The 27,790-nt window shown below is 35.5% G+C and overlaps 1 protein-coding gene across 1 annotated transcript in view; it reads right to left on the bottom strand.

Annotated features, from left to right (window-relative positions):
- Positions 1–27,790, bottom strand: part of LOC123275345 (patj homolog) — a gene marked incomplete in the record, with an annotated part of 555,954 nt that overhangs the window by 482,949 nt on the left and 45,215 nt on the right. Inside the window, 1 exon segment of the mRNA XM_044743428.1 lies at positions 694–828. Coding sequence (XP_044599363.1) covers positions 694–828 — 135 coding nt within the window.

The following is a 27,790-nucleotide window of genomic DNA, read 5'->3' as shown; positions in this document are numbered from 1 at the left end:
AACCGATTTGCAACTTTTTTTTTCCTCGTATTCGTCTATTCAGTAGCTATAATTGTACGTAGGGGATTTTGGAAATTTTGATTTTTAAGATTTTTTAGGGCTGTTTGAATCGAAACAAATAAGGAAAAAAAACGAAAAAATTTTTAATATGTCGCCATTTTTTTTTAAATCCGAATTTTCGAAATCCCCTACGTGCAACGATAACCACATGCATGCAGATTACAACGCTCTTTCGTTTTTTTGTTTTAGATAATCCGTTTTTGAGGTAGAGATCGCATCATGGAGGGAGAAATTTTTTTGGTGCTCCACAAAAATGCTAATTACTTTGTAACAACATGATATTTTTCGATAAAAATTTACGACAATAATCTTAAATATATACTTTATAAAACAAAAATAACCCGGTCCCAAATTCCTTTATTATCCCAGTCAAAAAAATTCCCGAAAATCACCTATTTTTTCGATCCTCACAGTGGGCATCCTCTTTAATAGATAAATAAAGTAAATAACAATTTCCGTTTATTTTTTACTTTTTGATACAAGAAATCATTGCGATTTTTATTTTTTTTTACAGTAATAAAAATTATTCTAACAATCTCCAAATTTTAAACCGACCCTCAAAAACCTCACTGAAGATTTTGAGGGTCAAATTTTGATTTATTCTTCGACTCGGGAAATAAACGTATTACTTACCCGGTCAGCAACGCCTCCTGGAAGAATTGTTTTTACTACTACTCCAGTACTTTTCCCGCCAATAATACCAAACCCAAGACCAGTACCATCGTTTACCAAATTTACTATTTCGACCTGTGCCCATTCGGTATTCAACTAGAACAAAAAAAACCCCCCCGAATTAATAGCTTGATAAAAGTATAGGATTAACAGTCTTGAAAATAACAGAAAGATTTTTTATGATTAATTATGCGAATCAAATTGTCGTAGTTTCTGACCTTTTACACTGTAAGAAATGTTCATAGTTATCTGAATTATAACATCAGACGCAATATAGAAATACAATTTTTTGAACTTTTTCTATAGTTACTCGAATTATGCATTAATTTAAGTAAGTATCTATTCATAAATAGTTTGCAACGTGGCCAGTTGGCTCAAATTAGGCAAACACCAATTTACTTCTGTAATTGATACATTTGTTAAAATATAAATCATTATTTTTACCGTGTTACAACGCAATGTTCGGTATTTTATTAATTTACACCGTTTATTGAATAATAATAACATTTTAATCTACAATAGTACAATACGACTCCGATTATCAGTTAACAAGGAGTATGTCGTACGTTAATTAAATAATACGACGCATATACAAGATAAATTAGCTTGGCATGTCGTGTAATCAAAAGGTCTGGAGTAGTCAGCCATTTTGTTGAGGAAAGCGTCGTTTCATTGTTCGAGGAAGATCCTGGTTTGTCGGTCACCTCGATTATTCGTCTGTTCCTGACCCAGTAACCGGCCCAGCTACAGCCACGAGGAATCTACCACCGCTGGACAACGTTAAAGCACACCGAAGTGGTAGTAGTACCTGTTGTAAGTCAGGTGGTATATTGGTAAAAATTGGACGCCGTATTGAACTTACTTTGAGCTGTATTTTTCAATATTTGTATTTGACGACCATTTAGCTCTATTTTTCCATACTGAGCGATCAGCCGAGCAGTACGCGGTAAAGATTGGTTTTGTGTCGGAGCTGAATCTATCTTTCAACGAGTATCGCCACCCACGAATTTCCCTAGACCATATTCCTAACGCGAATTAAATAAATTTAGCTGTTTGTAGCTTTGAAAGCTATCGGCTTGGTCCGCCGTAAAATCGAAAGCTACAGGCATCTGGAGCAGCATCGACTCTTATAAGCTACGGCTTCGAGTTGGTTACACTCCGGGCGTAACGAGCGTGTCTTTTCGGCCCAGTTCGTAATTAATTATTAAATTAAAATTTAGATAGTTTTTATTTCATAATAAAAATTTATTTCACTTTACGAATAGTCGAGACCAGCCACGTTACAAGTTATATGGACTACATTTATATATATATATTAGGGTGTTTCAAAAAAAGACGAATTTTTTTTTTTTTCTTTTGGTGTCTAAAAATTGATAGTATACCTAAAAACAAAAATTTTTGCGCCCATGTGAGCTCTTAATATGAATAGTAAGATTTGCCTGTATCCATTTCTTTATTTTCCATTTAAATAACACGGGAAAAATTTTTTTTAATTTTTTAATTTTTATTACTTTGGAACGGTTCATGGTAACAACAATCTGAAAAATGATATTAGTAGGAAATTTTACGCTCTACAAAAAACGTTTAAAGACCAAAGTTCCTCAGATTAACGGCTTCAAAGATATCCGCGGTCAAAGATAACACTAATAAAAAATTTATAATATTTTCCAATAAAATTACAAAAAAAATATCACATGCTATATTTTTATTATTTTTTAAGTTAAATTACTTCAATTCCGTTAACCTGAGACTGTAAACTTTTTTTTTTTACTAATTAATTCAATACTTAACTCACGAAATGCACTAATATATAAATATAAACGTTAAAAATGTCACATAAATGATTTTTTGGTCTTTCTTATAACAAATTTATTTTATATTTTATAAAATTTGTAAATTTTTGTAAGAGGAAAATGTAAAGTTCCTTATTACACAAACTCACCAAACACTCATCATTGCATATCATTCAAAATAATATGAAAATTCTGTAAATACGTTAAATCAATTAAATCTACTATAAAACTTGATCAAATGTTTTTTATTTGAAAAATATCAACAGAGCTTTATTTAGCTCTGTCGGTACAGAGTATTATACTCATTTAATTTGAGTGTTGTAGCTAATAAGCTCTGTGTTGGTAAGCCTGGTTGTTCGGTACTAACTTCATTTAGTTGCTTTGCTCTCAACGCTTTACTATATCTTCTCGTCATTGTCTTTGTTCATTGATACTGACTGTTTTTTCAATCCGTTATATTATTAATTTAATTAGTTAAAATATATTAGTTATAAATTTTGTGACCATAATGGTGAAAACAGTGTACTTGATTGGTGATGTGTTAAGTGAATTAGTTGGAAAAACTTTTCCCACTCTGAAAGAGGTTATGTCGCTTTTATTTTATTATCTTGATACGAAAAATTTTTCAGTTAAAGAAAGTATATCAATCACTATCGACAAAGTTTTTGAAATTTGGTGTGCGGCACAAATCCCGACAAGAGAGAAAAGATCTGCTTTTTTGAAACTAATCTCAAATCACAATCGATGGAAGAATTTACAAAAAAACCCGTAAAATGAAAAAGTCAAAGTCTCAAAAAAAAGGAATCCGTTTTTCAGGATGAATTAAATAAACTATTTGATGTAGCTCATGCGGATGTTTTAAATATACTGGACAAAGAAAAAAGATTATTTTATTTGGGGACAAAAATCTTCCAGTCGACGTGGTTTTATTTCATATAATTCTCAACCAATTTTAGAAGATGTCGAAGACATGGATGTTGATATCAGCAATTATGATAATAATAACAATAATAGTGATAATAATAGTGAAGAGAACATTGATAGCAATGATAAAAACTATAATAATAATGGTAATGATAGTAATAATAATGTCGGAGAGTTTGATAACGACAATGTCAACTATTATTGTGCAGTTGAGACTGATGATGTTGCTAATCATAAAATATCAAGTCATCCATCTCAATTATCCCAGAAATCTTTTGAAAGTAATACTTCTCGTATAATCTCTGATTATGAAGATGAAATGCCAAAACAACAAGTTCCAAAAATTGATATAATGACACCAGAACTTGCTGCGGCTTTGGATAGAGCTAACGTGACTAGTAGGATGGCGACTTACATTATTGCTGCTTTATTATCTTGCTTGAACATTGATTGTGCAAGCGTAAACTTTAGTCATGTGACTATTCACCGAGCAAGGGAAAAATTCCGGAAAGAAGCGGCGTTAAATCTGAAGACTAATCTGAAACTGACAATTATGTACTACATTTTGATGGAAAACTGTTATCAGATATTACAGGTACAGAACAAGTTGACCGGCTTCCGATTATTTTATCATCATCAGGTAAATTTCAACTGTTAGGAGTTCCTAAACTAGAATCTGGGACTGGACAAAACCAAGCTTCAGCTATTATTAAAACAGTAAAACAATGGGATATTAATACTGACAACATCAAAGCATTGTGTTCTGATACTATGGCGTCAAATACGGGTAAATAATTTATTAATAAAAAAAATATAACATGGTTGATTACCGTAATGTTTAAATGCTAAATCAAATTAGATTTTTAGTATTAACCATTAATTTCCAAGTTATGAGTTATTTTTTTTTTCAAATTGAAAAGATTTCTCCGTACTACTCTAAAAAATCGATACTTCACTAGCAATTCTCATTTTATTTTTTCAGGAATCAGAAATGGTGCGTGTGTATTAGTAGAAAAGGCTCTTAGTAGAAAACTGTTGTACTTGCCATGCCGACACCATATTTTTGAAATTGTTCTTCGAAGTGCATTTGAAGTATACTGGCCTGCTTCGTCTGGCCCAAACGTTCCAATTTATCAGAGATTTAAAAAGAAGTGGGATGAAATTGACCAATCAAACTTTACGGCTGGTATTTGTGACAAAAAAGTTTTGGAAGTAATAACACCAATCAAAGATGAGATTTTGAAATTCGTTAATAATCAAATAGAAGTAAAATTTTTTAATCCAGCGCTGAAGAATTATTAACTGATGTTAAAGTGGAAAAGAAAAATGTATAAAGTTCAGTATAATTGAGGAGCTGATTTTCAAAAGGGTATCTTTTCATATTTTAAAATACCAGTTTTCTGAACTTTTAAATACTAATTACTTTGAGAATTATGAACATTTATAAATGAAAATCGAATTGCAGCTTCATAACCGATTGCACTTTATAGCTAAATTAAAAAAAGTTCAATACAAATATTTATAATTGAAGATAACTAGTTCTTTGTCTCGATTAATCAAAAATCAAAAGATACCCTTTTGAAAATAAGCTCCTCAATTATCAATTTTACTCTGATTAATTAACTTGCCGTCGTGATTAAAAATATTGAAAATCAGTTTCACATGACTGTTATACTTTCAATCATCTTTAACGATTAAAATTGCGTTTGTAAAATATTTTTACAACTTTTACCTCACATCAGTTAATAATAATTAGTCTTCTCAACTTTGAAATTGCGATATAATCAATTTCATTTTGACTTATAACTTTTTGTAGATGGATCATTGTCGAGACGATTACCGTGAACTTCTGAATTATCATTAATATTTTTGGGTACTAATACAACAAAAATTACATTTAAGCACCCTGGGGCGGGCCATCATGCAAGGTGGATGGCCAAAGCAATATCTAGTTTAAAAAATTTTGTAATAAGAAATGAATTTCATCTTACTAAATCGGAAATAGATGGATTACGAGAACTTTGTTTATTTATCATAATATTCTATTTAAAAGCTTGGTTCACTGCGCCGTGTGCTATAACAGCACCTAATAATGATTTAACTTTGATTAAAGAATTAATTTCATATGAAAGATTTAATAATAGTCTTTCACAGACATGCTCACAAAAATTAGCCGATCACTTGTGGTATTTAAACAACGAGCTGTCTGTTTTATCTCTCTTTGATAAAAATGTTTCAGTTGGAACAAAAAAAAGAATAGTTCATGCTCTTAAAAACTGTAAAGCCAATGAAACTACAACAAATCGCTTTATAATAGATAAGAAAAATTTAGAGTCATTATTAAATAAAGATCTTAGTCAATTTATGTCTATGAGATCGATTAATATATTTGAATCGTTTGATTTGTCGTATGAGTTCATTGATGAGGACGTTACTTTGTGGCCTCAGAATCCGAATTTCTTAGAAAACTTGAAGTATTTCGGAAAACTGCAAGTTGTGAATGATGTAGCAGAACGCGGCGTGGCATTGATAGAGCAGTATAATCGATGCTTAACGAAAGATGAAGAACAGCTTCAATATTTGTTGCAAGTAGTGACAGAACATAGAAAACAATATCCTAATTGCAATAAAAGTAATTTTATAAAACTGTAATATTTTCAAGTTGAAAAATTGTTGTAACAAGTTGTAAATATAGTTTTTTGTTATAAAGAATTAATTGTTCAATTAAATTTCTTAATATTTAGTAAAAAAAAAATAAATTTGTTATAAAAAAGACCAAAAAATCATTTATAAGATATTTTTAACGTTTATATTTATATATTAGTGCATTTCGTGAGTTAAGTATTGAATTAATTAGTAAAAAAAAAGTTTACAGTCTCAGGTTAACGGAATTGAAGTAATTTAACATAAAAAATAATAAAAATATAGCATATGATATTTTTTTTGTAGTTTTATTGGAAAATATTATAAATTTTTTATTAGTGTTATCTTTGACCGCGGATATCTTTGAAGCCGTTAATCTGAGGAACTTTGGTCTTCAGACGTTTTTTGTAAAGCGTAAAATTTCCTACAAATATCATTTTTCAGATTGTTGTTACGATGAACCGTTCCAAAGTAATAAAAATTAAAAAATTAAAAAAAATTTTTCCGGTGTTATTTAAATGGAAAATAAAGAAATGGATACAGGCAAATCTTACTATTGATATTAAGAGCTCACATGGGCGCCAAAATTTTTATTTTTAGGTATACTATCAATTTTTAGACACCAAAAGAAAAAAAAAAATTCATCTTTTTTTGAAACACCCTAATATATATATATATATATATATATATATATATATATATATATATATATATATATATATATATATATATATATATATTTCTGGGTTCGAATTCCAGTCCGAGCTATTTATGGTTTCTTCTATGGTACTTCAAATTTGATATAAAAAAAAATATTTATAAATATTTGTAAATAAAAAATTGCAAATATCCCGGACACAGTGGCCCCAAAATGTCGCGGGTGAATTGTCATGCAGATGAAATGACGTGCTACGAGGGATAATGATAGACGAGAAACTTTCTTTCCGCGAACACCTCGATAGTGCATGCAGGAAAGCCAGCAAAACGGTATCTAGTGTCACGAACGGAGTGAGTGATGGGCGCAAGGAATATGAAATAGAAATCTCAAATATCCGAACGTTATCACCTTGTCCGTTCGGGAGCTAAATTAAAAATTGCGTTGGAGTGTGGAGCGGTACACAAGCTCGAACGTTATCTCTAAGTGTTAACTTAGAAAGAGTAAGGATGATGGATCCTGCTGACTTCGGTCACGAGTAACCTATTCTATTGTTTAGTTGTAACTTTATTTTGTAAAGGAGATCTTATTTTATTTTAAAATTAAAATGAGAGAATCAACTTGTTTATTTGTTTGAATTTATTGAGAAAACAAGTAAAAGTGTTACAAATTTGGGTTTACAAAATGGTTAATAAAGATAGAGATAACAGAACACAAATGTTAGAAAAAAGGAAATAATGTCTTAAAGATAGATAATGTTTTGGGCTTACCCTAGAAGTCTGTAGAGAGGCTCAAATTTAATGGGCCCTTTCACCTTCTATGGGTAGTTTTCACTATCGAAATACCGTATCTCGTGTGTCACGGAGAATTTAAGTATTTACTAATAATGAATTAGTTGTATCTTCGCGATTTTACGCGGAAAACTTAGAAAACTCAATCGACGCTAAGATATTTTCACAACCGAATTACCGGATCTCGTGTATCACAGAGAAATTGAGTAATTGCAAATAATGAATTAACCTTCGCGACTTTAAACGCAAAAACTTAACACTAATCAACGCTTAACGGCGGAAACAATATACTTCGCGATTCTCGCGGAAAAATCAACGCTCAACGGCGGAATAATCAAAAATCGACGCTCAACGGCGGAAAATAATAAAAAAAAAAGAATAAAACGGAATATAAGTATGGCAAATATCGAATGAATTTACCGTGTCAGTGCTACTAAATGTAACCTAACCACGAGCAAGGCACTGTCTCGTGTATCACGGAGTACTTCGTGCTTCCGAAGAATTTGATGCCCGGAGCCGACCGACGCGGAGCTAACCAGTGGTATCCTGGTCGAAATCGAACTGCCGGAAAATGATTTTCGGGCGGTATTTATATGATTAGCAGCATCAGTGATTGTATGGGCTTCATAGGCAAATTATTCAAAAAAAATGAAAGGTAGTGAAGGGCAATTGTCCGTGCGTCATCGCGTTTTCTAATTCTTGGAAATTAAGGTACTTTCATGAGTAGTTTCGAAATTTACCTTGAGTCTTCAATGTGAAATAGAAAACGAGATGATACTTTCACTGTATTTTTAATACAAAATTAGGTAAACGTCATTGAAAATTGAAAGGTATTGACAAAAAAAAATTAGAAATCCGAAAATTAGAAAGGGTGTCATAAAATATTGGGAAAGCTGGGCCAGATTTCTCTTCTACAGACTTCGAGGGCACGAGAAATTGTAAATTAAAAATTAAACTACTTATCTCTAATTTTCTAGACAAAATTTTCGCAAATAGTTCGAAGCAGGGTGCGAACTACGTATGTCACACCTCCATGCTTGAAATCTACCCTTTTCCAAGAGGGTTTACAATTTATAATATGCTTTTTATAAATAAGTATTCTATATTCTGTTCGAAGCGTGCTCTTGAATAGATATTGAAAATTTTGGAAACTAGAATTAATTAAGATAAAGTGAAATCTTCCGGACCCTGATCCCCTTTCTAGTGAAAGTTAGTTATGTGGTCCCTTATGGGCATCCTCACTCATATAAATAAATGAAGATGCTCAGTATCAATATCAGTTTTTATCCGAATTTTTACTAAGATGTGTCGTTCGGGATCGTCTGTTTCAAGTGCGGGTAGTGAATCATCGTACGAATGGAGCTGGGTAAGTAATTCTGATCCAATCTTTTATATTTATGATGATGGGTTTGAATTCGAGGACTTCGAATGGGTCCTAAGGACAGCTCCGGAAAGGCAGCCTATTTACTGCGGACAAGAACTGACCTTTTTGCAGGTAATGGTACATATATTTCATCCATTATATATATTATTAAGAATTTTGTTTCGTTTCCAGTGGTTCCTTCTGAAGTTCCCAGACGAAGCGTCCACTTTACTGTCCATGGCTCCCGCAGCTACTCAGTTGAGTTTGAGTAAAGTCTTTGAAAGAGTGTATACTCGAAGGACTTTATCTTTTGGCAACTGGTGCTGGCAAGAGGCAGGGCCTGAAATTGATTTATTGTTTGGTCGCGGTGATGGTCTGGAGGAACCGTCCTGGGTGTTTGCATCGGGAAGCCCCCTGCGTATTATTACGGGAAACAGGTTGGCCTCTGGATGCTGGTTAGAAGCGGGGACCGTTGTCCGGTTAGACTGAATTTAATGGTGTTACAATGTACCTTAAAAAAAAGAAAATAAATAAATGAAAATACAGAAATGAAGAGATAAGACCCTTCTTTTCATCTTCAAGTGCACCTTCCGAACATAACAGGCTCTGATTTAGAGATAAAATTTTACGACTTTCCTTAGATCGTACATGTTTTAGCTTTTCCTTAAAATTGTTTAGTAATTAAGTTTTTAACCTACTTAATTTTTATGAGTTTGTTTTTTTTTTTCAATAAATTTTTGGAGTTATCCCTCCCTTCACCCTGAGGTGAACCGTTTACAGCGGATCACAAGTTCATCAGATCCATCAGTAAGTTTTGATTTCTGTGAGTGAAGTTACTCTTTGATTGTGAGTAGTGTTGTTTTTTATCATCGAAAGCATCGAGATGCATTCCTAGATCCTTTTCTATCTCAATTTCATGGTTTAAGAAAACTAGGATGCATTTCTCGCACGATACTGCCGGATTAATTATTAACATAGTTTTATGGCAAATCGAGCAATATTTCTCTGGTCCATCAATATTGATCTTGTGGAAGTAACGCTGCATTCGATAATTTTCTCTATCAACTAGAGGTAACATTATGTAACAAGACGTACATACTATTTCCTCAATTGTTGATACATTAGGAGAAGAACGAATAAAAATTCTATTAAATCCTGGAATAAGTTTAGAACAGGTATAATTGTGAAAATGTTCGAAGATCTCTGGATACTTGGATGGATCGATTGGATAGTTGCCTAATTCACGCTTATTGACTGACTCTTTGCATCCTTTACAATCCTTGCCTCCACACATTTTGTTTTAATCTCTCCTCCTGAAAGGAAAGCAAGTAGTTAAATACTGGAAGCTGAAGATGCTAATGGCCCCTGAAACCAGACTTTTCTAACGGCAGATGGAGTATCGTAAATTATTTCATCTGATTTCGAGAAACTCAGGTAAGTATTTGTGGTAGGTTCGGGTAATGGAAGTTGTATCTCCTCCATGCTTAGAGAGTTGTACGTTGCCTGGGTCTTCCTTTTCCGTAGTATTAGTATTACACCGATGGAAACGTTTAGGATAAAAAGCGTAGTGAGAAGACTGTAAAATATATAAGTATGAGAGAAAACTTCGACCGGTTTCTCGATAGTTTTCAAAATGCCCAATATTGCTTGATGCAAATCGAAATCGTATCTCAAAACTCCATAGTTATTGACTCTTGGCGTGTCGAAATTTCTTGTCCTGGCTAATGGTGTAAATGTGTGCAATTCGGGAACAGCGTTGGCTATTTGTAATTTGAAATTAACTGGATTAAAATATTGAGTGTTTTCAGTTTGATCTTGACTGAATAGCTGCACCACGTTTGCGGTAACCACACATCCTGGACTGATTTTAAGTAGTCCTGTGCCTGAAATTGTGGTATAAGAAGTTCTACCGTTGCAGGTTATAATTATTGATTCCGTTTCAGGCAATGAGTATATCCACCCTGGAGTGGTGGTTAATTGTTTCCAGTAGGATCGGTGTGCTTGACTCATTCTTATGTCACACGTTAGTGCGTTAAAATGAGGTTGATTATTCAGTAATGAAATTTCACAAGCAGGATCAATAGTTGAATCGTATAAAGGAAAAATAGATGGGCACAGAAGGAAATCAGCAACTGGAGTACACTGTTTTATTTCATTCTTAGTTAGGAGAGCGTACCAATATCTGTTCATACAGGTGAGCAGGTAGTCTGTTCGAGGTTGTATGTAGGCAGAGGCTTTAGTGTTTTTGCCGAATGTTTGTGAAACAGGATAGGGGTGAAGGTTATATAAACTATAGAGTTTAGAGTCTAACATAGGTATTGTTATAAGTATTAATATCCTATTCTCATAATATTTAAATTCTAATTTAGATATTTTCAATAAATCCTCAAAAGTAAATTTTTCGAGTAATATGGGTAATATTCTCCCTTGCTTAGTTTTAATCATTTCCTCAGCTATAGTAATGATTTTACTAGGGCTGATTATACCTGTGTAGAGTTGTCCTACTCTGGCCAGTTGTATACCCATCATTATCTCTTTTAGTGTGTCTAGATAGTTATCGAATAATTTTCGGGCATGAATAGACCATGTCTTAATTTTATCTAGAAGAACTGAAAGAGTTTTCGAATTGGAAGTTGAGGTTGGGTGATTGATTATAAGATTACTCAATTTTATGCAATTTGATTGTCTCTCTCTTATAGCTTCGAAAGTATCATATGGAATTGAGTTTATAAATTGAGTATTCTTATTTAAGAGCAAAGTTTTATTGTTTTGAGTATGATGACTCGAATTTTCTGGCAAGTTGAAATTGTCTATTTTTCTAAAATAAGATTCAAATTTCATATTATCAGAGACTGTAAATGTTGGTGTTGAGTCTTTAGTTGAAATATCGAACGCTCTTAATTCATCAAAGATTTTAGCAATATATAAGTCTATTTCCGAATTTAAATATTCGAAGTTATGACGGTCTATGATTTGATTGCATATATCGTGTAGTAAGTGTGTTTCGCAATTATTATAGACTAAAGAAGCTTTCAACTGCGGAAGATTTGGTCTATAAAACAGAAGATCAATTGGAAAAAGTGAAGAAGCTACTTTCCAATGACCTTGATTAAATCGAATTTTGTTTACTTCTTCAAATAAAAGACCGGATTGTAACGGTGTTGTTTGTATTTTATTATTATCGCTGGTGACTACCACAGGTAGTAAAACGAAGAATGGTAAAATTCCTAGGAGCACTTTCATCTTTTCTGACGGGATACTTTCCTGATTAAAACAAATATTAGTTCTTATTAGCTTAATAATAAGAGTAATAGTTTTAGGAGTTTATGCATATGGGTGCATTAATGATGTTAATTATGAATTTTGATTATTAATATCCCTTAAAGGTATAGCTTGTGCTTCTACGTCTGCATTGCGTTCATTATGACGTGTATGCATTAAAAGATTCGTTAAGGAATCCCATAGAGCACCAAGTAACCATACACTACAACCATAAACAGAATATAAGGCATAACCATGTACTATAGTATCAATAGAAAATTTTATGATCTTGAAAGTGATATAAGCTCTAAAAAGAGTAACACTAAAAGTACCAACCGAATTAAAGAAATTCCAAACTTTTCCCCATGCATGATTAAGGACATTTTTAATTGTTTCCTCGTCAATGATGGTGTTGAATTTAATATTTTGATTGGCAATCATTTGACCTGTCGCGTCACGAGCAATGGTGTTTAGAATAGCGCTTCGTTCAATAGGGAACATCATGTGATTTCTAAGGTTTTTTAAATCACTGTCTGAGTAAACACCACCAGAGGCGAGGCCTTTAGCGTAGGTGTAGGTCCAGGTGTAGTTTAAAGTTGGACTTAATCTTTGAGGCTCAGCTACAGGGGACACAGCGGGATTTAGTTGAATCCATGAGTCGTTAAAACGATACATCGGGGTATATAGGGGGTTACAATTTACTTGTGTACCCGTTTTAGTCATAAAATGAGTTCGAGGTAGCATAAAATAGGATTCGTTACCTCTAGAAATAGGTAATTCATGATAGCATTCGTTTGTATCTCTACGTCTAACCTCTACCGCGATACATTTTGCAATCCGAATTACCTCTCCAGCTACATGAGCGATGTAGCCGGGTTGAGCCATAAATTGATAAGCAAATTCGTCTGGAGCGATGGAAGCAGTAGTTAGAGCATTTAATAAGACTTTCTTTTCTAATTCGCATTGTTGTTGAAATAACTGATTGTATAATATTATCATTTCTCTTTTAAGATGATGTTCAAAATAAACAAATTTTGCATTAACGTAAGTGAATAAGTCAGTTTTTAATAGAGACGCCCTGTTTACGAGGTATAAATTCACTAGTTTCAGAATGTAAAATGAATAGTTTAGGATGAATAGTTTTAATTAGTAAAGTTTGACAATTTGAATAAAAACCTTTAGTGGTTAGAGCGAACGCGTAGCCTTCAGATTCTACCATGTAAAGAGTTTCTTCAGTCGAATTTAATTTTGACTTAATTTTTGTAGCTCTACCTTCATATAATAAACCGAATTTACGATGACCGCAGTCATCATCGGCTAATAGATTCCAATACACATTACTACCGTCCGAGTCTATGCATTCTCCTCTTTGATATGGGCATCTTACTCCAGTATTTAAAATAATTTTATAATCATCCATACTAACTGTCGCGTAGTAATCTTGAATGGTGAGTGTAGTATAGCCAGTTACCGTAACCTTGTTCCAAGATCCAAAAGCATCGGTATACGTACCTCTTTGGCAGACGCCGTCTACCGAGTATGCGCCTTGGAAGGTTACTGGTCGAGTAGTTGTTGAATTAGGTTTTAGGTCTAAGTGTGTACCGTGAAAATAGAAAACTCCACTATTATGAATTCGGTTGCATTCATCTACCCCTAATTCGTGTATATATTCGATATCGCCATTAATTACACCAAAGAGATGGCTTAACTCTCCACAATAACGAATAATACGACGAATCTTGAGTTTACATTGAATGATCTTAATCGTCGAAAAGTCAAGGGTCTGTAAAAGTTGTACGTTGCTGTATGTAATAACCGGTTTAGGTGGTGGAATATTACAATCTTTAACGTCCAATAAGGAAAGCGTAGTGATATTTAAAAAGGGAGTACTACAGTCGAAAGCTATAAAACCAGAGGTCGGCTGCAGGAGAGAGCCTACCAAAATGGCTAGTTGAATGGCTCCCATCATCATCCTGTGAGAGTGAATATTTCCTGGAATGTCTAATAAATATTAGTAGCAATATAATAAAAGAGAAGGAAAGACGTTAATCGGAGTCCGTATCTGATAATCTAGATCTACAAGGTTTGAGTTTGTCGACATGTTTGAGTAGACGTTTACCGTTTTCATCTTCTATGATGGCATTATGTTTATCGAAAAGATTTGTAATTGTATAAGGCCCTCGATAATGAGAGTCAAATTTCCCTTTTCTGGGTTCTTTAAGCGCGTAAACTTTATCACCGATTTTGAAAGGACATGGATTTAAATGCATGTCATAATATTTCTTTGCACGGTGTTTTGATTTAATTAAAGAACGAGCAGCGAAAGTTTTCATATCACTCATCCGGGTTATCAAATCATGCAAATATCTACCGTAAGTTTCACTTCTTTCAGATGTTGGAAAAGAACTTGGAGCTCGGGCCTTTTTGCCATATAACAGTTCATAGGGGGTAAAATTAGTAGATTCATGCACAGAAGTGTTATATGAAAACATAGCAAAAGGTACAAGTTTATCCCAATCTTCGTATTTATCCACATAATGTTTAATAAACTCTGCCAAAACAATATGGGTTCGTTCTAAGGAAGCATTCCCTTGAGGGTGGTAACTTGAAGTTGTTACATGTTTGATTTTAAATGTTTTAGCAAGGTGGTGAAATACTTTTCCAACAAAGGAACGTCCTTGATCAGAAAGTATTACCCGAGGGGAACCATATTTAAGAATAAATTCCCGAGTTAATGCATCAGCAATCGTTTCAGCTTTTAAATTTGGTATTGGAACTGCAACACAAAATTTAGTAAGGTTGTCTTGGATAGTTAAAATGTGTTGATTACCATTTGGTGTTATAGGTAAAGGACCGACCGTGTCTATAGAGATTTTATCGAAGGACTCGGCAGGGGTATCTGTAATTATCATAGGTTCTCTAGTTTTTACACGTGTTAACTTTTGATCCTGACAACTTTTACAAGTTCTAACAAATTCAGTTACGTCGTCTTTTAGATTAGGCCAATAAAATCGTTCTTGAATGCGTCGATAAGTTTTAGTAATACCTTTATGACCACCTGTAAGGCTTTCATGGTATTCAGCGATTATGTCGGCTCGAGATTCTTCGACGGGTATTATTACATTTCCTCTACAAAAAGTAATAGCACAGTCACATTGATCTAGTACTTCTTCGAATATTTCAGTAAACAAAGATTGACTGAGATTTTCTAACATATCTCCATTTTTAGATATTCTTAGTGTTTTTAATTCATAATGATTAATAATATCTTTAAGGACAAGTAGTATATTTTTAAGTTCTGGAATAGAAATTTCGTCAAAGTGTTTACCGATAATTACTACACTAAGAACTTTATGTTTTCCCTTAGGAGTTACTAAAATTTGCTGTACTTTAGGTTTCTTTAATTTAATATCTTGAGGGTTAATATAATCGGTGTCAATTAATAATCTAGAAATTTGAGTTGTAAATTCACAATCTGCAGAAATGAAGTGTAAATAATTATCTCGGTAATATGTTAAATTTTCATTAGTTGAATGTATTTCTAAAAGTTTAGGTTTTTCTTGATGTATATTTGGATAAAAGAGTTCATTAGTAATATTATGAGCGAGAGAATTGGGGTTTTCGAAATTTTCAGCTTGTTCAGACTGTGGTGAGGAGTCTGATGAAAATTCTTCAGGTATTTGGGGTAACAAACCAGCATGTGTTTGCTGTGTGGGACGATCATCTTCGGTTTCTGAATCACTGACATGAGAAAGAGGCGTAGAATTTCCTATTGGATGTTGAAAGGTGACCGGAGAAGACTTTCGGTTTTTGTTGTCCTGTCCCTTTGATGTCGTGGCTTGGTCTGCTTGTACATTGGGATCCCACCAATATGGATCTTGAGAAGAAGATTCAGCCGAAACTTCGACTATTTTCTTATTCGGGGGTGGTGGAACTGAAGGATCTATTATGGTATTACCCGATGAATCGCCTGTGTCATCTTCAACATCGAAGACAAATCTTAATGCATTTGTACGATTTTTCGCAGAAATGTTTTCCTTTTCGGAATCGGTTTCTATAATTGCATTACGTTTTTGCACAAGGTTAGGAAAGGCACTATTTCTTGCTCTAGGTTCTGGTAAAGGATCATCGGGAGGATCCGGAGGTTTTGGAGGATCCACGGGGTTCGTGAATTTAAGCGGCCTTATTGATTTATTTGCAGGTTCAGTTAGATCAGTATTCTTTTTCACGGGGGTTCGTTGAACTCGGCTCTTTATTTGAAATGGATTTTGAATTCCAGGGTCTGGTGATAACGGTTTTGGAACGCTGGTATCCTGTGTTGCATTTTGTTTAGCGTTTTGATTCGCGTGCCTTGCTTTAACGGCCGCGGTTATAGAGGAGGGAAGAGGGACAGGTTTACGTTTTCTAAGTCCTGAGTCGACTCTAGAGGAGACTGCTTGTCTGCTCTGTACTCTCTTAGCAGGTTGAGGAATAACAGGTAATAAAAGAGGACCTGACTCTGGTTCATTGGTGACTGGATTCCTAGATAGTGCGTCGGCGTTAACATTTAATCTACCTGGCTTATAACAAAAAGAATACTCGTATTCTCTAAGTCTAGTTCTCCATCGTATAAGTCGTTGGACTGGGGGTTTTACAGAATCTATCCATTTTAAAGGTTCGTGGTCACAAACAAGAGTAAAGTGACGACCATAGAGATATGGCCTGTAAAATACCGTTTATAACAGCTAAACATTCTTTCTCCGTTGTTGTATAGTTTAATTCAGCCGCTTTGAAAAGTTTAGATAAATAGGCAATGGGCCTATCCTCACCAATCTTTCCTTGACTAAGGACTGCACCTAGGCCGTAATCAGATGCATCGGTAGTTAAAATAAAAGGTTCATTAAAATTAGGAAATTGTAGTACTGGGGAGGTACATAGAGCCTTTTTTAGATCTTCAAAACTCTTTTGATGTTCATCAGTCCATACAAATGGTTCTTCCTTTTTTAGAAGGGTGAACATAGGTTTAGCCCTACCAGAAAAGTTCTCAATGAAACGTCTATAGTAGCCCGTTAATCCGAGAAATTGTCTAATATTAGTAGGGTTTTTCGGAATTGGAAATTTAGAAACTGCTTCTGTTTTCTTTGGATCGGGTTTGACTCCTTCTTCGCTAATAATATGTCCCAAATAACCGACTTCTGTACTTAAGAATTCGCATTTATCGGGCTGCAATTTAAGATTAGCAGTAACAAGTCTGTCAAATACTCTTCTTATTCGAACGAAGTGATCTTCGAGATCCTTTGAGAAAATAATAATATCATCCATATAAACAATTGCAAATACACCAATTAATCCGACTAAAACCCTATCCATACCTCGTTGAAAAGTAGGAGGGGCATTTTTTAGTCCGAAAGGCATATTTACAAAATGATAATGACCGTTTGGAGTTGAGAAGGCTGTCTTTTCGCAATCTTTAGGGTCTAATTGAATTTGATGGAAACCGCTGGCTAAATCTATTACAGTAAAATATTTTGCTTCTCCCAAACAATCGAGAATTTCTATGATGTTTGGTAATGGATAAGCATCGCCAATCGTTTTTGCGTTTAATGCTCGGAAATCAATCACTAATATCCATCTCTTTTCACCTTTACTATTGGGTTTCTTGGGAACTATCCATAGAGGTGAACTGTAAGGTGAATTAGACTCTACTACAACACCATCTTTAAGTAGTTTGTCTACCTGCCTAGTAATTTCTTCTTTATGGACCGGCGGATAACGATACTGTCTCACGGAGACAGGTACATCATCTGTGGTATGAATGGAATGGGAAATAACGGAAGTAGTAGTAAGAGGATCGCCAGGTAACTGGAAAAGTTGAGGATATTCCTTTATCAAATCAATTATTTTATCGTGTTCTTCAGTATTTAAATGATTGATATTTAAGTTATCTATGATTCTATTGATTCTATCCCGGGTATCTATTGGATTTTCATCACCGGATTCTGAATTGGAATCTGAATTGAAGAAATCTTCAGAGAATTCGTCACTTTCAAAAGGAAAGATCTCTTGAGGAGGGATCTGAATCTTCATGTCTTCCTCATATGAGTTAATGACAAAAACATTGCAAGTGTTATCAAAATTTGTGACTAAATTCTCACCCATATAAATGTGTTCGTGTTCAGTGTGAATTCGCGGTAAATAACCGGTGATAAGATTGCTCGGTTTTAATTTCAAATTTACACAAGCTCGAGTGCGTGCTTTAACAATAAACGTTGTGGGCTCATCGTCCCAAATAGGAATATTTTCAACAGAAGGAATATTTTCAATAGGAGGAGGATTAGCTGGAACGAGTTCATTTGGTTTTGAAGGTTCAAAATAAATAGGGGAAATCGGTCTAGAGTCTGCGACTATGGTATTATGGTGAAATGAAATTTCAACTTTCTCTTTTTCTAGAAAATCGACACCTATAATCCCGTCTGTGGGAATCGGTAATGTTTCTCTAAAAACATGAAATTTTCGGGGTTTCTTAAAGAAAGTGAGTTCAGTTGAGCCTACAGTATTAACCTTATTATTAGTAATACCAGAAACTGTTAGTGCTTCATGAGCGGCTATAATTGAACGAGGGTGCAATGCTTCTAGTTTAACAATGTTTATATCGGCGCCCGTGTCTACTAGAAAACGACCTTGACCACCTTTTAATTCGGGGGCTTTTAACACGACTACTGGTCCTCTACCTGAGGTTCCTGACCAGTGGATACACTTTCGGCTGTTAGAAACTTGATTGTTGAAGATTGACGCGATAAGAGGGGCTCGCTCGTCGGGGCGTCTGACCGTCGAGCACCCTGGGAGTTTAAAGACTCAGTGCGCTGATTAGTAGGTATTGGGGATTTTGATCTGTTTCTATATGTATTAGGATAATAAGGTGAATCCTGATAATAAGGAGCAGGATAAGGCATTTGTGGTGGATAATATGGAGGAACATATGGAGGGTATGGAAAAGGGGGTAAATAACCCATTTGCGGATAGTATTGGGAAGGGTAATTTCTATTAGGAGAACGTCTTCTATTGTAACGATTTGAATTGTTTGAGTTCTGATTACTAGACTCTTTATTGTTTTCTTGATTAAAATTATTTCTTGGGTATGTAACGTCATTTCTATTAAGAGAGTGAGGGATTGTACCTCTTCTTTCCTCGTCTTGAAAGCTAACCACGCGAGTGGGGCGTTCCGAGTTATTTGATTGGTCTTGAGTTTGGGCATACCGCAGGTAGTTAGAATTTCGAGCGCTACTACCTTTCAAATCTTCTTCTATGCGCATGGCAAGTTTGTACGCATCTTCGATGTTAGCTGGATTTTGAACTGATACCGCGTAAGCAAGGTCATCAGGTAACCCGCGTTTGAACGACTCTAATGCTAACCCGTCTAAAAGTTTCTTCATGCTAATTACTTCTTGTTCGTTATTAAATTTTTCTTTTAAAGAAGAAACTGCGTTATTAACAAGGTTTTTGATACGATTGTAGTAACTAAGAACAGATTCGTCCTGATTTAATCTTACCGATTGTATATCAGCACAATACTGAGGGTACGATTTCTTACTGGCAAAGTATTCTTTTAAGGCGTTTTTTAATTCGTTGAAAGTGAGAATTTCTTTACCGTGGATAGCATCTCTGGCTAAACCTTTAAGTTTCGATTTTATATTTTTTAGAAGAGTGGGGTGAAGTCCCTCGGGCGAATCTTCTTTCGCACTTTCGACGTCTTCTAAAAATGATTTTAAGGGCATATTTCTGCCGTCAAAAGTAGGAACTCTTAGTAATACTTGATGCAACAACATGGATTCGCCCATAGTTGTTATTATTGCATTAGTTATATTTTGATGGTGGGTAAGGTTCTGAATTTCGGCCTCATGACCCATTTTGATATTGTTCTGGCAAGAAGCCTAGTAAAATAAGTTGGATTTTTAAAAGAATTCAAACAAATATTGTAAGATGATGTTATTCTTTTTTTTTTTTTTTTTTTTTTAAAAGGTGATTTTAAATTGAATTCTTACTTTCGGGAAAACTAGAGGTATAAAAACCTGTCTTCCGTTTTGAATTGAAAGTGGAATAGATGGAATACTTTCTAATAAATGATGTTGAATCAAAAATAATATAATTTTTTTTCTTGTTATATTTTGAGTTAATTTTCAATTTTTAAAGATTAAAAATCTTGATTATGTAAAAGGAATTCAATATTTTCTGCAATTAATTTTCAAAAATAGTAAAACTTTAATGATTTTTAGATCTCAAAAATAAACTTTAAACAAAAACAATAGAAAAATCAGCGTGGATCCCACTTCTGACACCAAATTTGTCACGAACGGAGTGAGTGATGGGTGCAAGGAATATGAAATAGAAATCTCAAATATCCGAACGTTATCACCTTGTCCGTTCGGGAGGTAAATTAAAAATTGCGTTGGAGTGTGGAGCGGTACACAAGCTCGAACGTTATCTCTAAGTGTTAACTTAGAGAGAGTAAGGATGATGGATCCTGCTGACTTCGGTCACGAGTAACCTATTCTATTGTTTAGTTGTAACTTTATTTTGTAAAGGAGATCTTATTTTATTTTAAAATTAAAATGAGAGAATCAACTTGTTTATTTGTTTGAATTTATTGAGAAAACAAGTAAAAGTGTTACAAATTTGGGTTTACAAAATGGTTAATAAAGATAGAGATAAAAGAACACAAATGTTAGAAAAAAGAATGTCTTAAAGATAGATAATGTTTTGGGCTTACCCTGGAAGTCTGTAGAGAGGCTCAAAATTTAATGGGCCCTTTCACCTTCTATGGGTAGTTTTCACTATCGAAATACCGTATCTCGTGTATCACGGAGAATTTAAGTATTTACTAATAATGAATTAGTTGTATCTTCGCGATTTTACGCGGAAAACTTAGAAAACTCAATCGACGCTAAGATATTTTCACAACCGAATTACCGGATCTCGTGTATCACGGAGAAATTGAGTAATTGCAAATAATGAATTAACCTTCGCGACTTTAAACGCAAAAACTTAACACTAATCAACGCTCAACGGCGGAAACAATATACTTCGCGATTCTCGCGGAAAAATCAACGCTCAACGGCGGAATAATCAAAAATCGACGCTCAACGGCGGAAAATAATAAAAAAAAAAGAATACAACGGAATATAAGTATGGCAAATATCGAATGAATTTACCGTGTCAGTGCTACTAAATGTAACCTAACCACGAGCAAGGCACTGTCTCGTGTATCACGGAGTACTTTGTGCTTCCGAAGAATTTGATGCCCGGAGCCGACCGACGCGGAGCTAACCAGTGGTATCCTGGTCGAAATCGAACTGCCGGAAAATGATTTTCGGGCGGTATTTATATGATTAGCAGCATCAGTGATTGTATGGGCTTCATAGGCAAATAATTCAAAAAAAATGAAAGGTAGTGAAGGGCAATTGTCCGTGCGTCATCGCGTTTTCTAATTCTTGGAAACTAAGGTACTTTCATGAGTAGTTTCGAAATTTACCTTGAGTCTTCAATGTGAAATAGAAAACGAGATGATACTTTCACTGTATTTTTAATACAAAATTAGGTAAACGTCATTGAAAATTGAAAGGTATTGACAAAAAAAAATTAGAAATCCGAAAATTAGAAAGGGTGTCATAAAATATTGGGAAAGCTGGGCCAGATTTCTCTTCTACAGACTTCGAGAGCACGAGAAATTGTAAATTAAAAATTAAACTACTTATCTCTAATTTTCTAGACAAAATTTTCGCAAATAGTTCGAAGCAGGGTGCGAACTACGTATGTCACACTAGCCTATTAAGGATCACGGCCAACACAATGGGACCACGAACCAAAAAAAAAAGAGTCCTTCTGGAAGCAACCCATTCGGTACTACTTTATGGAGCGGAAATATGGGCAGATATTAAAACAGAAGACCTACCGGCGGACAATAGCAGCAGTGCAGCGGCGAGGCGCTCTCAGGGTTGCCTGCGCCTACCGCACGGTTTCCAAACCGGCTGTGTTGGTTATTGCGGGAGTTGCGCCCATCGACCTACCAGTGTTTGAGAGAGCAAGACTATATAACGCTAAAACCAGTGGTGAAAATATGAAGGAGGCAAGAACGATGATAAAGGCGGGAATGCAGCAAGAGTGGTAAGACCGATGGACATTGGAAGAGACGGGCAGATGGACAGCGCGCCTGATCCCAAACATCAAAGTCTGGCTTTCTCGGAAGCACGGGGACATGGATTTCTTCCTAACCCAGCTATTGACAGGACACGGACAGTTCAACGCCTATCTTTTTAAAATGGGACTGCACTCCATAACTACGTGCAAATACTGCCCGGATCAAATAGACGACGCCAAACACACATTCCTTGAGTGCGTACGGGGGAAAGACTACAAAAACAGCACCGAAGAATTTATTGGCACCATACTCTCCCCTGAGAGCTTGATAGCCTGCATGCTCAGAAAAAAAGAATTGGTCAGCTGTTGCAGCTTACGCGTAGCGCCTTCTGAAAGAAAAAACCACAGAAAGGGACCAGTAACTAGAAGAAGCATCGTAAGACGCAACATGAGCTGGATTGAAGTAGTGCTTACGCGGTTCTGATTTAGTCATCTCCGTACTATCTACGGGGAAAGAGAGAAGAGTTTTTTTTTGGTGGATAAAAATCCCACACTACTGACCATCATCTTTCAATGATAACAGTGTCTTTGGAAGATTTTTTTCGCTTATCTATAAAAAAAAATTAGGAAAACGGTTGACCCTGAAGGCCATCCCTGCTAATTCCATACCTGGGCGCTTAAAATTGCATTTTCGACGTTTTTGAGCTCTTCGAGCTCAAAAATACAATGTATATGTTGTTTTAAGCTTTCTGAGCTCGAAAAGATAACTTTTCTATGCTTTTAAGCTTGAATAGCTCAGTTTGTTAGAAGGTTGATAAAACACTATTTTTTTAGTTTTCAAACCGCAATAAATTTTTAATGAATGAACCGATTTTCACGCGGTTGGCGGCATTCGACGCAGTTTTTTAAGTCTTATGAAAAATTTTTAGGTTCGAATCAATCAAACTAGAAATTTCGAAGTAATTCCGAAAAAACACTTTTTTGGGTTTTCTTTCCTGCACGATATTTCTCGAACGAATCAACAGATTTCGACCGGATTAGCGGCGATCGACGTGGTTTTTTACGGTCAAGAGCTGATTAGTTTTTGAAGTTGATTGGTCAAGCCTTTCAAAAGTTATCAGAGGTTTACATACTTACACACATACACACATAACACACACACATACAGACATAGTGACACCCTCGCGGGGATAGTCAGGGAAGCTTCCTGTGACCTTCAATCGTCGAGATCTGATGAAAACTCGATTTTTGTAAAACGGGGTAGAACCAATAACTTTCCGATTTTTGAAAATCTGAGATTTTTTTAGCAGGAAGTTAAAAAAAAAATCGTATGTGTCAGCTCCGACGCACAACTGGAGTTTACTCCTTACGAACGATTATATCAAATATATAGATTAGTAAATGATGGTAAATGGAATTGTCTATTATATTACTCGAAGCATACATGATACATTTATTTTCATTAAATATGCAATTAATTTGTAAAAATAGCTAACTCTATTAATTTGTTAATATTTTTACATCACAAATTTATATCGATAGATATACATAAAAAAATTATGTGTAAACTCCAGTAAACTTAAAAAATTGTTTAAGGAACAATTTTTCTTTTAAAAATCATTATTTGTATCAAAGATTGAAATTTCATATAAAAATTTTCAATCATCTTATGGACAACGCATTTGTTTATAACGATTTCTTAAGCAATAAAAGGTAAAAATTTAAAAAAGTTATTTCCGTGCAGCTTCTGACAACATAAAAACGGATCATTACTAATATTTTGAAAAAATAAATTTTTTTGGTGATTAATTTAAGTTTTTAATTTTGCAACAACAAAAATTATTAATAAAAAATTGAAAAATAAAAATTTTTTAATTTTTCGAACGGGGATCTATTCTGAAGCCTTCCAAGAATTGCTCTAAGAGAGAAAAAAAATCTCAAATAGTTATAGTTTAACAATTATCACACTTACATTGTACATGTTCAAGCAGAAAAAAAATTATTTATTAACAATTGCATAACTAATTGAAAAATTGTGATAAAAATTTTTCCAGGCGGATTATTGTTCATTTATCCATCCAGTAAGCCCCTGATTTTTTTCATTTCTTAAATTTTATGTTTAATGTGTTAAAATAATTTTTATTAATCAAGTGTTCAAAGTAGGCATGGCTTACGCAAGCCAAAGCACCAATTTTCGGCCGTATTGTCATCCCTCTGGGAAAATTATTAACCCTTCGTTGGTCGCGCTATGAGCGAATCGCCGCCTAACAACTACTTAACCTATAGAGACTCCCTGTAGTGCGAGCGAGAAACTCAAAAAAACGCGACCAACGAAGGATTAATATTGGTCCTACAGTTCCGGGAGTCCAGACTTTTTTCTAGGAAATTTCCTTCTCTTTTTGAATTTTAAAAAAATTTTTTAAATCTTTATTAGTTTTTAAGATATTTGTAAAAAATCAAACCCCTTTTTTTCAGTTAGTTCTTAATAACCTTTGCAATTTTTGCAAGTGGAACTTCATTTTTTTCAAAAATCATTTAGATCCCATTTCGAATCGAATGACACCTCAATTATAATTTTTGAAGACTGCAGAAAAAAATTGACCAAAAAAGCACTGGTTTACTAGACTATAAGCTATCACGCAGTGTAATTTGTATGCTAGCTATACACAAATATATATATATATATATATATATATATATATATATATATATATATATATATATATACACACACACACATCTGAAAAGTGAAAGGTGCACGAGAAATGATGCGCACCAAAAACGTTACTATCCCATTTGATGAGTAGGTTTTACCCTCCATATTTTTCTCATACCGGGCGCCTTATATGAAAATCGATTCTTAAGGAGTAAACTCTAAAAAAAAACACACACACACGCTCACACACATATATCTCGTGTCGGGTTTGCTGGGTCCCGCATCGGGTGCCTCCTTAGGTGGTGGATAGGGAAAAACCTAACATATCTGCCTGCCAGATATATCGAGTACCGAGAAAATAAAATACTTGGGATAAACCACAATCTAGGAACAACACAATATGGAAATGTCACAGAACTTTCAAACATCGCTTACAGTACAACGGATGGATACCTCAGTGCCGGCGAGAAAAGGCTTGCAAACGGGCTTGAACTCGTCGTCATCAAGCGACCGTTTGGACAGCGGGGTGGACCTCATGGCTCCGCTGTCTAGAAATGCTATAGGGAGCACGATAATAGCCCACAAAGGAGAGAACGGACAGCCAAGTAACGTTTTTATAAAGAGTGAAGGACCTATTGCTCTCATCAATACTCATGCTTACCGAAAAAGTATTAACTCTCTACCGACCGTCAACGGCCAACAATCGCCAATGGAACAGCTCGGTAGCAAGATTGAAGAGTTAACTGATTTCATCAAGGACAAAAGAAATCTTCATCATGGAATCAGAAAATTGGTTACGTCTATTGCCACGGCATATAGGCTGGCCAACAAATCACCAACGAGGTTAGCGATAACCACTCAAACATATCCGCGGATGACTACAAAACCACAGCCACTTTTGGTCACTTCTGAGAAACCACCACAGCAAGGAAAGGGCAACAGCAAGAAGAGGCTGCTGTCCACGCCCAAGCCTTCCTTAGCAATTGACAAGCCAGCACAGAAAAAGTCAGCCCAGGACGATACCTGGACCAAAGTGACTTGGTAAAAGAAAAAGAAGGAAGCAGAACATAAGCCAGCGGCACAATCTACTGAAGCCCAAAACCAGCCAAGTAAGGGTGGCTCTAAGAAACCGAGGAGGAAGAAGACAAGAACAAAGGCTGTACTTGTCCAACCAGCTAAAAGGCGAACGTACGCCAATCTCCTCAAGGAAATCAACGTCAAGGTTAACCCGACAGAGACTGGAGTAGAAATAAAGTATATCAAAAAAACGAAGCGCGGGGGCGTTCTTCTAGAAATGGGTCGCAAGACTGAAGACACTGCTGCTTTTAAGGTTACAATAAAAACAGCAACTGCTAAGATTGGTACAGTCAGAACGGTCACACCAAAAGCAACGATCGAGATCCTTGACTTGGATGGAATCTCTACCGAGAGCGACGTCCGTGAAGCACTCAAACGTGACTTCACCAAGAGTCTGGAGATAAAACGTGTGAATTTACGAAAACCTACACCATGAGGCAATCGGGCAGCATTCTTCGGGATAGACGAGGCTAGTGCAATCAAGATCCTTGACAAGGCCCGTATAAAGATGGGTTGGGTTAACTGTCACGTACGCCCAGTTGCGAAAGTAACCTGATGCTTTAAATGCCTTGGTTTTGGACAGCAAACGCGAAACTGTACGGGACCGGACAAAAGCAAGTGTTGCTATAAATGTTGCGAAGAAAACCACAAGTCCGTAAACTGCACGTAGAAGCCAAAATGCTTCCTCTGTACACCAGACAAAGAAGCTCAAGATGGCTAATCTCATATTTCTGGCTCCGGGGCTTGTAAAGTATTCTGCACCGCACTTGCCAAAGCTACGAGAGGGCAGGAATGACGTACATACTATAAGGAAACCTGAATAGATGTGCGTTGACGCAAAACTTACTTCGCCAACGAGTCTATAAAAAGAAGATCGACGTTTGCTTCATCTGCGAGCAATATCTAAACCTTCACGATAGAGCATAATTCGCAGACGGAACTGGCTAAGCAGCAATTTAGATTGTGAACACAAAGAACGTTACCACCAACAACAGCGGAAGTGGAGTAGATTTTGTCTGAATTCAAACCCCTTCAACCTACATCATGGGCGTCTATCTCTCACCAAATGAAGGGATTAGTGTGTTCTGACAGAAACTGACAAATATAGAAGATGCGATCACTTAGTTCGACGGTGAAGTCATTGTAGCTGGTGACTTCAACGCGATAACGGCTGAATGGGGCGCTGCTTTCTCTAACACCAGAGGTAACGAGGTCACTGACGTCGCAGCTAGACTCAACCTCATAGTGCTGAATACCGGGAGCACCACGACCTTTAGGAGACCGGGCTACCAAGAAGCCATCCTCGACATTTCGTTGGCGACTCCAAGGACTGCCAACATTATCGAAAACTGGACTATATCCGAAGAATACAGTGGCAGTGATCACCAGTTTGTGACATTCAACGTTGGACTGTCATCGGTTCCAGTTTCAAAACGTGACTTTTCTGAGTGAAATCGGAACGCCAGGAAGCTTGATGTAGAGGTACTGCGAAAGTCACTCACAAGAAGCTGGTCTACTTTGCAAAACAACCCGATCCCAAACACCCGCAGCGAGACTGAAAAAACAGTGCTCAATAGGATGAAAAAAATTTCTGCCTCATGTGACGCCTGTATGCCACGGCTGAAAAACCGGGGTTTTCACAGGCCGACGTACTAGTGGTCACCAGACATAGTAGAACTTCGAAAAAAATGCTACGAGCTACGTCGGCTAGCAACGAGAGCTGCGAAACGCTCCTCTAATCAAGATCTACACTCAAGCGCGTACAAGCAGGCCAAAAAAACA

The sequence above is a fragment of the Cotesia glomerata genome, linkage group LG1, assembly GCF_020080835.1.
Source record: "Cotesia glomerata isolate CgM1 linkage group LG1, MPM_Cglom_v2.3, whole genome shotgun sequence".
In the NCBI taxonomy this organism is placed as follows: domain Eukaryota; kingdom Metazoa; phylum Arthropoda; class Insecta; order Hymenoptera; family Braconidae; genus Cotesia; species Cotesia glomerata.
The sequence above is the reverse complement of the archived record's forward strand: the minus strand, read 5'-3'. Positions and strand labels throughout refer to the sequence as shown.